The sequence below is a fragment of the Schistocerca americana genome, chromosome 3 (assembly GCF_021461395.2).
Source record: "Schistocerca americana isolate TAMUIC-IGC-003095 chromosome 3, iqSchAmer2.1, whole genome shotgun sequence".
Lineage (NCBI taxonomy): Eukaryota > Metazoa > Arthropoda > Insecta > Orthoptera > Acrididae > Schistocerca > Schistocerca americana.
In genome coordinates, this window is record NC_060121.1 from 562,348,429 (window position 1) to 562,364,647 (window position 16,219).

The window sequence follows — 16,219 nt, forward strand, 5'->3', positions numbered from 1 at the left end:
ACACACACACACACACACACACACACACACACGTACGTGCACACATTCACTGCTCTGGTAGGCTCCTAGTTGGCAAGTAACTCATTAAAAATTTCTCGAGATCCATTAGAACACCAGGGGAAAGGAATAAGGAATAAAAACAAACACTAATTTTTAAACAGTGTCATAGTGTAGCAGATACTAACAAAGAGATAGAGGGGCTAGCCAGTACTTACCTCAGCTCAGTACAGCCGATAGATACACAAAACAGAACAGAAAATTTACATTCCTAGCTTTCGGAACAAATTTTCTTTCATCAGGAAGGAGAGAGTGAAAAGAAAGGGAAGAAGGGAAAGTGGATTCAGTTAATCACAACCCAGGTTATGAAGCAACAGGGAAAGGAAAACAGGGAGGGTAGCAAGGATGGAGGCATGGTTGTCAGGGAGAAGCCAAAGAACTTCTTTGGCTTCCCTGTTTTCCTTTCCCTGTTGCTTCATAACCTGGGTTGTGATTAACTGAATCCACTTTCCCTTCTTCCCTTTCTTTCCCCTCTCTCCTTCCTGATGAAAGAAAATTTGTTCCGAAAGCTAGGAACGTAAATTTTCTGTTCTGCTTTGTGTATCTATCGGCTGTACTGAGCTGAGGTAAGTACTGGCCAGCCCCTCTATCTCTTTGTTAGTATTTGTTTCACATCTTTGTATGAGATTTTCCATTAATCATAGTGTAGCAGTTAAGTTATGTAGCAGGTATGCTGAAGGTTGTGGGGTCAGATGCGCTGTTTTCAATGAAATGCCTGATCATTATTTTTAATCAATTAATTGGTTAAATTTAATCTTGTCCATTCCTAATGCTTTCAAATAACACACTAATTTTTGTATTAACTTTTTGCTTGCTCTAATTTTGTCTTCCTTTCATTCTTTTTTCATTTGGAATCTCTCAACATTATTTCAATAATTATTATTAAAGTATAGTAATATTTAAATGTTTAAAAATACTGATCTAATGATTAAAAACAAAAGACCATATAACCTACCTATACTGACTGGACGGTGTGAAAATTTTTTGTTACAAGTCATAAGAGGTACTACTGTTAATAGTAATGCAATATTTTCTCCACCGAAGTTTGAGGAACTTTAATTTTCATAAAGCAACGACACAAATTTTCAATCATACAACACAGACCCATTTTGAAATCAAACGTGTTCTCTCTGTTAACCATCTGTGAGCCTGTCGAACAGTCGCAAACTGAACTGCTGCAGTGAAATATGAGCAGAAAATATTGGGAAGGGTACAATGTACATATTTTTGTATGGCAACTGTTGTACAAATTTTTAAAACAAATACTTCTCTCACCAAGAGCAAAGATGATTTAAATGAAAGGTTTTCTAAATTAAACAAAACTCAAGTAAAATGGTTAACAAATATAATGATTGTATTAACATGGATGAAAATATAAAATAATGAAAGTAAGAAACTAAATCTAAGTAATTTTAGGGAAGTTGTTCAAAGATCACACGAGATAAAAGAAAAGGTTAGAAAGGAAGAAAAATAAGAGCAGAGAAAAAAGTTAACATAATGATTAAATTGATATGGAAAAGGATTAGAAATAAAGAAAATTATATATAAGCTAAATTAAATAAAAATAACACAGTCCTATTGGTGAAGATTTTTAGTACAAAAAGACTGCACCCAATGGCACTGACCTAAACCTTAGGCATAGCAGACAGATAACTTAACTGCTAGGCTATGATGTCATTTTGATCATCAGTGGTTAATCATAGATGCAATGTATCACAAAATTTTTTTGTTTTTTTACTTACTTACTCATAACTGTGGCCACACCTGTGTGAATGGCTGCAGGATGTGATATCTGTGACCCTAACCTGCTCCACTGTATATATGGTTTCAAACAGTTCATCCCTCCCCTGGATACATACCCTTGCAAGCACAGAAGGGAAGACTGAAAGTTGGAAGATGAAAGGGATATATTTGCAGAAGGACTATACAAGAAAAACAATCTTTTAGGGCACTGTTATGGAGAGAAAACAGGGAGTAAATAGAGATAGGAGATTCAATACGGCAAGAACAATCTGAGAGAGTACTGAAAGTCCTAAGTTGAAACAAGACGCCATGAGTAGATAACATTCCCTGCCAGCCATGACGAAACTGAAATAACCTATTGCAACTGTTTCTTTCAGGTATAGCATAATTGATTATGCAAACATTTGGCAACTTATTATTCAACCAAACTATCAAAACAGCCACTTTCATTGTGTTTTGATGGTGACTGTTCGGACAGTTATTTACTCAGTAAGGTTATTTACTATGACAAACTTTGGATCAGTGCAATACAAATACCTTGTTTCCAGTTTCTGGTGTACTGATTTCCCTCAAATGGTTTGTGATCTTCATCAGTGCAGTGCTGCACCTGCTATTCCTTTTCTGTTTTTCACTAAGCTGTGCTCTAATTAACACAACTACTGGTGTGCAATTAGCTGTAAAACAATGAGAAATAATAATGAAAAAACACATAATCAATTCAACATTAATTCTGTTTTAAGGTGAACTGAAATTTCCTATGCAGATCATACTAATGAATAGCATCATATCCTTTCTGTGTGTATTTCTGAGGTAATAGTGTGCTCACTGTCAGTAAAGAAGGCATTATTAGAATTTTATTCTGTATGCAAATTAAAGCTTATCCATTGTCAATCCTTTATCTCTAAAGCGCCTGCTCTCTCTTCCACTCTGTTTTGTAACAACTAAAGATATACTTAGATCTTGTCCTTAACGCTTTAACATTCAGAATTTTATACTCACAAGGGAACCTCCCCATCACACTCCCCTCAGATTTAGTTATAAGTTGGCACAGTGGATAGGCCTTGAAAAACTGAACACAGATCAAACGAGAAAACAGGAAGAAGTTGTGTGGAACTATGAAAAAATAAACAAAATATACCAACTGAGTAGTCCATTGTTATGATATGCAACATCAAGGCTCCCGCGAGTTCAGGAGCGCCGTGATTCTGTGGTTAGCGTGAGCAGCTGCGGAACGAGAGGTCCTTGGTTCAAACCTACCCTCGGGTGAAAAGTTTAACTTTTTATTTTCAGTTTATGTAAGAAACGCTTATATTTTCATCAATTTTTGGGAGTGATTATCACATCCACAAGAAAATCTAAATCGGGCAAGGTAGAAGAATCTTTTTACCCATTCGTCAAGTGTACAAGTTAGGTGGGTTAGACAACATATTCCTGTCATGTGACACACATGCCGTCACCAGTGTCGTATAGAATATATCAGACGTGTTTTCCTGTGGAGGAATCGGTTGACCTATAACCTTGCGATCAAATGTTTTCGGTTCCCATTGGAGAGGCACGTCCTTTCGTCTACTAATCGCACGGTTTTCCGGTACGGTCGCAAAACACAGACACTAAACTTATTATAGTGAACAGAGACGTCAATGAACGAACGGACAGACCATAACTTTGCGAAAGTACAGATACTAAAATTTTCAGTCGAAGGAAGACTTGAACCTAGGACCTCTCATTTCGCAGCTACTCACGCTAACCACGGGACCACGGCGCTACTTAAGTCCTATAGTCATTGATGTTGCATATCTTCGCATGGACTACTCAGTTTGTATATTTTACTAATTTTTTTCATAGTTCCACACAACTTCTTCCTGTTTTCTCGATTGATCTGTGTTTAGTTTTTCAAGGCCTATCCACTGTGCCAACTTATAACTAAATCTGAGGGGGGTGCGATGGGGAGGTTCCCTTGTCAGTAACAAAGTGACACATATTGAGGGAAAGGGCTCCACTTTGTCATCTTTGTGGAAGTCTAGATTCCATCCTTAACTTATTGCAAACATCAAAGAAACAACCAAATCAAAATTTTGACTCAAGCGAACAACTGCAAGGCACCCCCACCCCCCAATGGCCTTTAAGCTTTGAAATTTTCACTGAAAGACAACTTACTTTTTTAGATAAGGTTTCAGATATTTCACTTTCAATCACTTGTAGATACTGGTAAAAGGAAAGTGAACTTCTATTATATTAATTAACAAACAATATTTATTTCTAGCAACCTGTTATTTGCTGCTGCTAAGTTTATATGAAAAAACACTAAATACTTCCCATGAGAGTATGTTACACAATTTTTCATAAATGTTATTATATGAACTAATATAATAGAGGAAAACATTCCACATGGGAAAAATATATCTAAAAACAAAGATGATGTGACTTACCAAACGAAAGCGCTGGCAGGTCGATAGACACACAAACAAACACAAACATACACACAAAATTCAAGCTTTCGCAACACCTCTTTCCTGATGAGGCAACAGTTTGTTGCGAAAGCTTGGATTGTGTGTGTATGTTTGTGTGTCTATCGACCTGCCAGTGCTTTCGTTTGGTAAGTCACATCATCTTTGTTTTTAGATTTATTATATGAACTTTTATTTTCATTAATTATTATTACATAAATTTTTATACCTTCTACATTTATATACTGCTGTGTACTTGGTTTACAAAGGAGAATCTCAGGCAGGAAAATTAGAGTTTAACATTCCGTCCATAGTGAGGTCATGAGCGACCACGCACAAGCTCAGATTAAAAAAGGAAATTGGTTGTATCCTTTTTGAAACTATCACTGGGCCACTTGCCTCATTTGGAGAGATCACAGAAAACCTAATCTAAACCTGTACGGCTGGACGGGGATTTGAACAGTCAACCTATTGAATAATAGTACAGTGTGCTAACCACTGTGCTACCTCCCTATGAGAGTTTACAAAGCTAATTCGTGATGGCAAGAAGAGACTCTTCTGAAATAGCATATTCTGATAGTTCATTACACAAAATAAGAAAATTTCCTTACACACCATGGTTCCAATCAAATCATTGGAGCCAGACTGCCCTCAAAGTAGCAAGTTTTAAACATTTTCTCCTAGCATCTGTGAGCAGTAGAGCTTACAAAAAAGGAATCCATAGCATTAGTGATTCAAAAATCTTCTATCAGTGCTAAAAATGCATGAATTCTTACTACAACAATGGTCCAAGTTCAGGGCTACCATCATTATCCTCTTTAAAAAAAAAGAGACTGTTTTGGTCATGACACTAAATTATTTTCAAAATATCATTACTGAACATCTGCCTCACATAGTATACTCATTTCACACACACTTTGTGCCTACTATCACACATCTATGACAGAAAAACTGAGATGTATGTTCTTAGGTTGAGGTTATTATAAATGATTGAAGTGATTTCAAAAATTCACTGTAGCTACACTGACATACTGTCATTAAACTCAGTACACATACAGAAAAACTCAGGAAGTTTTGTATTGTTTCAGCTGCACTTCAGAGTTCAGAGTTTTGTCATGAGAGTGCAGCAGTGAGCAGTTAGGCAAGATGGTGACGGTGCAGAGGAAGCATATGTTGTGCTTGAAATGCATTCATGTCAGTCTGCTGTAAAACTGCAATGACACTTCAGAATGAACTCCAACAAAGATCCGCCAACAGCCTACTCCATTCACATTGTGCGAGCAGCTTAGAGCTTCAGGATTTCACTGCATGGGAAATCAACATGTTGGTCTGCAGTGAGTGAATAAACGGCTGACTGCATGTCGGTGAGTTTTGCAGGTGGTTCACAGAAGTCAATAAACTGAGCATGTACAGATCTGAACATACCAAAACTAACTGACTGGAAGGTCTTAAGGAAATGACTGAAGCTGAACCCTTAACGCTTGTGATTGGTACAAGCCCAGATTCCTGATGACAAAGTCAAAATAATTTAATTGGATGGATAAGGGATAGATTTCTTCCCGAAATCTATTCCTTTTCCTAGATCTCTCCAGTCCTTTTACTTCACCCCTCTTCCTTTTCCTTCAACGTTCCTCCTGAATAAGGAGCCATTTACTCCAAAAACTTACCTAATTACAACCCTCTTTTAGGTGTATGTTTTTCTGCTTCTTTGTGAGTAGATTATTTATTTATACAATTAAATTATTTTGTCAAAAATTGATTTTTTTTTATGACAAAGTCAGATACTTTGAATTTTTGGCACAGTTGCAACAGCTTATAGAAGAGCAAGGGTTTTGTGTAAAATTCACCTTCAGTGATGAAGCAACATTTTTTTTTGTGAATGGCACATTGAATAAACACAACGTGAATCTGCAGGACAGAAAATTCCCATGCCATCATACAGTACATTCAAGATTCACAAAAAGCTAACATGTTCTGTGCAGTTTCACGGTTGAAAGTTTACAGTTCCTTTTTCTTCTATAAATAGACCGTTGCACAGGATGCGTGTATCTGGACATGCTGTAAAACTGGCTCATGTCACAAGATGGAGACTGCCCGTGTGGACTCCATATACCAACAGGATGGTACTCGAAACCACTTCCATCATGATGTTCATGAATTCTTAAACAGGGAATTGGGAAACCAGTGGACTGGCCACACTGGGGTTGATCAATTCATGTCATGGCCTTCATGCTCTCCCAAACTAACCCCATGCGATTTTTTTGTTTGTGGTTATGTGAAAGATTCAATGTTTATGCCTTCTCTAACAAGAAACCTATCAGAATTGCGACGTTGCATCAACAGTTTTTTTTTAACTGACTGATACAGACATGATGTGCTGAATGTGGGAAGAACTTTATTGTCAACTGCAGAACCATCTGGGGCCACATATGGAGCACTTTCAGTGTGTAAGAAAAACCTTTCTGAGTTTTTCTATGTGTGTGCAAAGCCCTGTGACAAAATGTCAAATAATACAACTACAGCTACAGAAAATCTGTCAAATCTCTTCATTTATAATAACCCTGTATTTCACAAAAACGACTTCTTTGAGTTGTAGGTAGTTCCAGCAATGGCCCAGAAACTATTTCATCGTTCACATCAAAAAAACAAATGAACTAACTGGTAAGACAAAACAACAATGATTTGTAATGGATACAACACTGCTGTAGAGCTTATACAGTTTTATTATTACTACTGCAACTATTGTGTGGTCAGACAAAAGTGGTAAGGAGCTGAACAATCATGAGATTTACAAACAGTAAGATCATTGCATGCATTTTAACTATGTTCATTTTAAATGGCGGTGCAGCGTTTTGGTGAATCAAGTATCATCAGAGAGAGGATTGGTGCAAAGGAAGCATATTTTCTAGAAATCTATCCTCAATGTGGATAGTTAGTTTTCTTTCCTGAAAAGGAGTTTTAGGCAGCACATGCAATGCAGTAAAAATTGCTTCATCATTCTATAGGAAAAGTCTACTAGAAGTGAGTAGTACCAACTGTCTCACTGACTCATTAGTTCATGGGTTGACACGTCTATAAAAAGTGAATTTTTACCTTTCCTTTTCAATGAAAACTGATGATGGCAGTGACAGCAGAAGGGTCGGGTGGTGAGAGGGGAGGTGAGGTGTGTGTGGAGGCAGAGGCTTGTTGCACTAGTTAATATACGACTGCACTGACAGAGCTAGAGGGACTGAACAAGGCTTTCTTAATTTGCTCAACTATATGGTGAAAGAAAATGTTTACAGTAATATTTGTTTAAAATTACAGCCAATGAAACAATGGATGATCTCTGATATAGTTCATAAAGATCAAACCAGGTGAAAAAAAGAGACACATTTCCTAAAGTTTAAAAACAAAACAGGCAGCTGCCCCATGTTTGGTGAAGACGAAAATGAGACATCTTTTTACTGCACATCAGCTCAGCACAGCAAAAATAAATAATTAGAAATCAACCAGTGAAAGCAGTGATGCTGGTAACAATTGCCAAAAATCATTTGTCAGCATTCAGCAACAGTAATAAATGCAGCAACACCTGATTCAGTGAGATTTTGTACTGTGCATTTCTTTTACTTCAAGTCTAAGTTGACAATAGGCACATTGCACCGCCCCCACTGGGTCATAGGTGTGAGGATAGTATTGCAGACTGTCCTATATACTGGACAATAGGAGTCATAGTGGTGCTGAAATGTGCTGGGGCTCCCGAATTTATTAGGCAAAGATAAGGGTATGAGAAGAGTCTTTCTAGCAGTTGCCCCTTACTAGTTGTTATCCTGCTGCCCCATACATGATAGTGAGCCTTAAAATCTCCCAATAAAGTGAAAGGCGGTATTTGCTGTTCAATTAGTTCTTCCATCTTTGTATAAAATTCTTTGATAATGAGAATTTAGATATTACAGGTTGTCATAATTACACTCACCGGTGTTCCAATGGTTATTGCTTTGAGTGCAATGTTTATGGGTATACATTCACTCAAAGTGTGAGTTAACTAGTGTGTGAACACCAGCTACCTGTTCCCTTTTATTTTGTTTTTACCATATACGCTATGCCCTCTAGAAGTAGGAAGGCAATCTTTAAAGATTCTGAAATTAGCCATTGACAAAATTCTTCCAGGTGATGACAGTCGCCATTCAAATTCCACAGTAAAATCACAGCGAAGCTGTCGGTAAGGCCAGCAAAGGTAAGGGTGATATCTGTTGATCTACAGGATATTTTAACGCCTCACGTAGTTGGCGTAGTTTCCATAGATTCTTCTGCTGTCAAGGACAGTTCTATTCAATTATTTCTTTGCCTTGCAGTTTTCTTGTCTTCTCACTTCTGTTTCTCTGGTTGTTGTTTTCCGCCACCAATTTTTTCTGGTTGTAGGCCCAGGTAAGAAGAAAATTTAACATTTCTTCAGGTCAAAGTCTTTGCCTTTTTTAGCCACTGCCTAGTATTTGACTGTGGAAGAAGCTGTGGAGTAAGATCTCTCTTGCACAATTCATTTTGTTTTGTTTACACGGTCTTGATTTACAGGTGGGATTAGTGTTAAAGGCTGAGCTAAGTGAAGCCACAGATGCAACTTTTGCATAATTTGACACCATGTTGACTAGATGCATGCGTTCATATACTTAAAAACCACACACAAAGGAATAATGCAAATTTGTCACAAACTGATATTCATAAAGGTATCGACTGAAAACGCAGAATTGTAAACTTTGACTGTCAATGGGTGTATGTGTGATGCTGCTGCAAAATTTCATAGCACAGATAACAAAAAACAGGGGACACATCGATACCAGAGCATAATAAGCACGTATGCAGTGATGGCTGGCACAATCAGCCTGGAATCTCACTGACTGGGGTAGAATTGTCTTCAGTGGTGAATCCCACTTTGAACTGAGCACCAATGACCCGGGAAGGTGTATCTGGAGACGATGCAGATATTCTTGTGATACCAACGCGACTGTCACCAGCTATACAGCCCGACAACCAGGAGTGATGGTCTTGGTGCCATTTCTTTTCACAGCAGGACCCATCCTATTGTCATTCACAGCACCCTTAAAGCACAGCGGTATGTCAACAATATTCTATGCCCCGTTTCATTGTCCTTCATGGCGAGCCATCCTGGGCTTACATTTCAACAAGATAATGCCTGTCTGCTCACGGCAAGAGTTTTTACTTGTTGTCTTCATGCTTACCAAACCCTACTCTGTCCAGCAAAATCACCAGATCTCTCACAGATTGAGAATGGTCAGAGCATTATGGGCAGGGCCCTACAACTAGTTCGGGATTCCGATGATCTGACAAGCCAATTGGACAGAATCTGACATGATATCTCTCAGAAGGACAGCCAACAACTCTACCTGTCAGTGCCAAGAAGAATAACTGCTTGCCTAAGGGCCAGAGGTGGACCAACATGTTATTGACTTGCTCCATTTATGAAGCTCTTTCTCATGAATAAATCATTCAATTTTCCTGAAATTTTAATCATTTGTTTATCTGTACATGTACATCAGATCTACCAATTTCCACCCCATTCAGATAATTCCTTTGTGGTGTCTCCTTTTTTGTCTTAAAGAGTGTATCCCCCCCCGCCTCCTAGGACATGATATTGCTTCATATTCCTGTATCTTCTTTCCTTTTTAAATACTGGGCAAACCAACAATGTACAAGTAGGTGTTCCTTACAACTTACACACAAAGACCTACGTGATGTAATCTTCCGCATTTTGGTTCTGTTGTGCAGCAGGATGATGTAACCAAAACATTAGCATCAAAACCATCTCGTGGGTGGTGCAATGTAAGATTTCATGTTATATCTACTGTATTTACTCGAATCTAAGCCGCACTTTTTTTCTGGTTTTTGCAATCCAAAAAACTGCCTGCAGCTTAGAATAGAGTGCAAAGTAAGCGAAGTTCTGAAAAATGTTGGTAGGTGCCGCCACAACTAACTTCTGTCGAATATATGTAGCGCTACACAGGCATGCTTTGCAGGGACAAAGATAAACAGTGGCGCAAAAACCTCTGCACCAATAAGTAAATTTAAAAAAAAAGGTACAAGACGAGCTCTTTTTCTCCGCCCCGAGTTTCAACCACTGCATTTTCATACATTATCCAACGAAGTAGTCAGAAATTCCGTATTGTTCATCTTTGAATGTAGCAGCCTTTCAAATATGCATAGTAACAAAATTAAATTTCTTTACACAAAAATACCAACAATGCACAAGGCTTTATAACTGTTGCACGAGTAGATACGCTGGGGCTCATAAGATTTCACATAGCGGCACCTATTGCTTCGTGGAATTTTGTCACGTGCATGCCGGCGTCAGTTAACCATAATGAAGCGCTTTCATTATAGTGCCAAATTCAAGAGGCGAGTTATTTCTTATGTGGAGCAAAGTTCTAATCGTGCTGCAGGTCTGCGATAGGGGATTGATGAGAACAATGTCAGGCAATGGTGACTGCAGACACACAAATTATTTGAATGTTCAAGTAGCTGGAAATCATTTAGGGGCCAAAGTGTGGTCAAAATCATGCACTAGAAGTGATTTTAAATGAACTTGTCAAGGAACAGCGTCAAATTCCTGTGAACACCGAAAATTTTTAAAATTAAGATACATGAAACTGCTAGAGCGCAAAAAATCTAAAATTTTAAGGCTAATTGCAGCTGGATTGATCTGTTTATGAAGCACTGGGGTTTTTCACTTCAGAGGCAAACTTCAGTTGAACAGAAGCTGCTGAAACATTATGAAGTAAAACTTGTGGAATTTCAGCGCTTCATAATTAGTCGGCACACAGAAAAGCAATACCTTCTTGGTCAGATAGGAAATGCTGACCAAACTCCCGTATTTTTTGACATGCCATTAAATCATATAGTTGACGCCAAACGAAAGGAAGACTTAAGTGTTCTTACATCAGGGGGAGGGGGGGCAGCGGATGTCCGTCATGCTTGCTTGCACAGCAGATGGACATAAATTACCTCCATTCATAGTTTCCAAGCGAAAGCATTTACAGAAATCTGAAGTGTTTCCAAAAATTGTAATTGTACAACCAAACGAAACTGGGTGGTTTTCGGAGGACATGGTGCTGGAATGGATTAGGCGTGTGTGGAACCTTTGTCCTGGCACAATGCTTGGTTTACGCAGTCTGTTGGTATTAGATGTGTATGCAGGCAATAAAACACCTGCAATAAAATGAGAATTCTGCAATAAAATGAGAATTAGAGGAAAGTAAAATGGACTTGGCAGTAACTCCAGGTGGGATGGCGTCAATTCTACAACAACTTGACGTCTGTTTGAATAAACAATTTAAGGACAAGCTTAAATGCATGCACACAGACTGGCTTTTGAAAAGGGACAGACAACTGCACCAACAGGACGTGTAAAATGCGCAAGTTTGTCGCAAGTGTGCCAACTGATTTATGATGCATGAAAGTGTGTTCCAAATCAGACAGTGCAACAAGCATTTAAAATTTTTTCGATATCCAATACACTAGATGGTATGGAGGACGATGCTCTGTATGAATAAATGAGCAACAGAGAATCGAGTGATAGTGATTCAGAACCATGACCGATATTTTAAACATTACGTGTAAGATGTAAAACAAACCTAATAAAATTTTGTTTTAAATTTCAGCGTTTAATTTCCAAATTATTTTCATTTATTGGGTTGCTACTCTGCATTGTACAGGATAGAAAAGCATTGAGAGCTGCATCAAAGCAGTCTACAGACTGAAGACAACAACACACACTGTATTTGCAGTCATCACTAGAAGTCTACTACGAAAATCCAACTGGCAAGACTGTTTGGGATGAAGGCCAATATAGGCACCTCTACGTTCTGAATTTTTTCCTACCTGTGACAAGAGATGATTGCTAATAGGAACTTTTGTGAATCGTGAATCACATGCAGTATTCTCTTCACCGTAAGAATAATACGAACGTAAACATTATGCTATGTATTCTTTTGTGTTTGCTGCTATCTCATTTAAATCCTGTCTGCCTAATAAACTATGAAATTAGAGTGAGACAACAGCAAATACGGAAGAATATATATATCATGTCATTTTTATATTCTTATTATTAATAAAATTATAAACAGCCGACCAGTTGCAATGGATAAAGAATTCTTTACCTAGGTTTCAACAAATTTAAATTTGTCTTCTTCAGAAGGTGGCAATTTTACATTAGTAAGGACTAATGTACCATCGCCGTTTTTACAAATGTCGGCATAGATCCATTTGTCAAAATTAAAATATAGCCCTAGAAATAGGGTTTGTCACGTAAATAAAAATTTTATTACGTGGAACCGTTGCTGTTGTGCAGCTATGTTTAAAATACTGAAATTCATGCCCGCCAAGGTATCAAACAAAAGCTGCAACCAGGTACATGGACATCAAATTAAAAATTGTGAAAGCAGGTATGGCTATTGACTTTAATCAACAGTGCCTAGATAAAGACATTACCCCTGATTATGTGAAGGCGTACTTAAACTTCAAACAGTGTAACAAAGTGCCTTCTGTTAAAAAGAAATTAGTGCGTTCAGTCATTTCGGATAGCACAGTGAATTTGTACAAGAAAAAAGATGTTCTTAATAGTGAAGCTTTCTGTATACACCTATTTTTAACTAAAGCCTTTAAAGATCTTTGTAATTTCCAAATTGACCACCTGTGGAACAGTATTAATGAATGGCTCTTGAATTGCAAAGAAGAAATCAAGGCCAGACATGAAAGAAAGTTGTTGAAGTTTAGTAATAGGACCACAAGTAAAAATGTTAATATAGCAGTCAATAGTGTCAAACATCAATTTTACGAAAGAATACTGAATAAAACCAATATTACTTTTACGCAGGCTGAGAATGACTTGTTATGTTGTAAAGGCCTTAAATATAATTTGCCTGCTCAACTCGATAAATATCCAGTTATCTGTAATCTTATTGTAGATCTTAAAATCGGTTTGGAATCCCTGAAATTAGAGAAAACCGAGCAAGTCAAATGTGCCTATTTATGTAATAACATAACAGAAAAAGAAATTAAATTACTTCCTAATGGGCAGTTGGGTGAATATAGTATAGTAAAAAGCATTAATCGTAAGCTTAGAGAACACGACGCCTTAGTCACTAAGAGTGACAAAGGGAACACCGCTGTTGTGGCTTATAAAAATGAATATATAGTAAACACTGTAAAGTTTTTTGAGGAAAATGACATCACTGAGGTTACCATAGATCCAACCACGGAATTTCATAATGAAATCCAGCGTACTTTAGCTAGTTCTGTCAGCCTGTTCAATAACTTCCAAAAGAAAAGGCTTATAAATATGAACCCGAAACCACCCGCGCTCAGAAGTCAGTTTACATTGCACAAACAAAATCACCCGATTTGCCCTGTAGTGAATGGAATAGGTAGCCCACATCACACACTTGCTAGGCACCTCCATTTTAAAATTAAAGATGCTTTCACATTTGAAAATAATTTTTCTGTTAAAAATAGTAAGGAATTAATTAACAATATTCAAACTGTAAGATGTACACCTGACACTGGACTGGTTTCCTTTGACATTGTCAGTCTTTATACAAATGTCCCGGTCGATGAAACTATAGCCCTTGTAAAAAAGAATCTTCTAAAACATAAAAAACTAATTGAAATTCAGATTGCGGAACTGATTGTTTTGCTTAAGGTCGTTTTAAAATACAATTATTTCACGTTCAATGGGAAAATTTATGTGCAACCAGATGGTTTAGCAATGGGTAGCCCCCCCCTCACCGGTATTTTAGCAGATGTTTTTATCAACGCCCTAGAAATAACGTTCTTCAATTCAAGTTCAGAATTACGCCACAAAATCCGCTATTATGCACGTTATGTTGATGACATTATCATTGCTTTTGATGGTACTGATCATGAGTTAGAGCTTCTCTCCAATACTTTCAGTGGTTTACATGAAAAGATTTCCTTCACAAAAGAACTTCAGAATGAAAAAGGTGAACTTAACTTCCTCGATTTAAAAATTTCTATACAGAATAGTTCCTTCAATTTCAATATCTTCCGTAAGGAAACGTATTCAGATAATGTCATCCCTGCTAACTCAACTCATCCAAAAGCTCATAAACTGGCGTTTTTTCATTCTGCCATTCACCGTATGGTAACTACTCCTTTATCACCTGCCACTCAACAAAAGGAATTGAATGTCATCAAAGCGATTGTGGCTAATAATGGGTACAATCAGAATATGATTGATTACTTGTTCAGTAAGAAAACTTCCCAAAACTGTTCGACTTTGAGCAACAAACTCCCCACTGATAGCAAAGAAGCTAAAAAATTTATTTCCATTCCTTTCTTGGGTAATATATCGTATAGGATTAAACGTCTTCTAAGGAAAAAATATAACTGTAACGTCTCCTCCTCTACAGATAACAGTTTAAAAAGAAATCTTGTACATTCAGTAGAGATTGCCAGCGATTGGTTTTCCAATTCAGGTGTTTACAAACTAACCTGTAATAACTGTCCTTCATATTATATTGGTCAAACAAGCAGAGCTGTGAAAACAAGATATAAAGAACACCTATTAGGTAAAAAAGGAGTGAATATATACAGCTCTACTTTTGCTGAACACCTCTTGATAGCCGGCCATACGCCTAAACAGAAGACACTGTTATCCTACACAGAGAAGTCAAAGGGCATAGACTAGATCTGTGGGAAGAGTTACAAATTTTTAAACATCTAGAGCTCAAGGATGGTAATATACTGAACGACCAGTTGAACCTTGTTTGTAGACAATTTTTCGAAGGCTTTAAGCCTGTACTGTTTATGGCATAACATTAATGCTGGTAACCTTAGTGGTCTATTTTCTCAGAAAGCTATGATGCACTTTCAATGCTTTAAGCTCACTACCCTTTATGTAATGTGGTTTTCTCACGATGTATGGCTGCCACTACATCGGCCCTTAAGTGATTTTGTCTGGCTCTAAAACGTTGGTTCCCTGCGAATGTGTATTAACTGGATTGTGGACCAGGGTTCGTAATTCTGTCTTAAGAGCCATTATTGTCAATTTTAAAGTTCTGACATATATACCGTTTGTGGGCTTCACTAATATAGTAATGCAATTTTTATATTTTGGCTGTATATGCCACTGTGCGTAACTCTCTCGGCGTAAGAGCCACCTGCCTTTTTGATGTATAACTACATTAATAGTACCAAGGCTCCCATACTGTCATAACGGGAGTGTTAAATGCTTTCCTTCTTTTTATTGTTACTTTATCTAAGGACGTTATTAATACTGATAATTTACATGTTGCTTTTGTACGCCAATTGGCACATGGTTCGCGCCATGAGCGCCACCTGCCCTGGTCGCAGAGTAACTACACTGGCCGATTACACTCAGTCGGTTGTGAGCTCTGCAAGATCCATGTACTAATTTATATTTACGTGACAAACCCTATTTCTAGGGCTATATTTTAATTTTGATAAATGGATGTATGCCGACATTTGTAAAAACGGCGATGGTACATTAGTCCTTACTAATGTAAAATTGTAAGTACCAGTCGTCGTTCTCAGATTTCTGTAATGCAAGAGCTCTAATTTATGTTAAAATCTATTCTTGACTTAAGTTTCATACCTTTCTAATGTAAGCTATGATGTTCATTGTCCTTAGGCCACCTTCTGAAGAGGACAAATTTAAATTTGTTGAAACCTAGGTAAAGAATTCTTTATCCATTGCAACTGGTCGGCTGTTTATAATTTTATTACGTGGAACCGTTGCTGTTGTGCAGCTATGTTTAAAATGCTGATTCTTATGCTGAACAGTGATACAGTCAGAAATGAAGCACAGCAACTGACTAGATTTTTAAATCTAAGATGACTAATTTCTCTGCAGAATGTAATGTACGAAAGAGGTGCTTGCAAAGGTTTCAAACGAAGAAAAATTTTCGCTAAATTCTCATTCAGAACATCTTATATCATAC

At 37.4% G+C, this 16,219-nt stretch overlaps 1 protein-coding gene across 1 annotated transcript in view; it reads right to left on the reverse strand.

The window, feature by feature from the left end:
• The window catches only part of LOC124606749 (disks large-associated protein 5-like), a 168,092-nt gene that overhangs the window by 57,472 nt on the left and 94,401 nt on the right, over window positions 1-16,219 (reverse strand). The window contains exon 8 of the mRNA XM_047138795.1: window positions 2,338-2,474. Coding sequence (XP_046994751.1) covers window positions 2,338-2,474 — 137 coding nt within the window. The remainder of the gene's footprint in view (window positions 1-2,337; window positions 2,475-16,219) is intronic.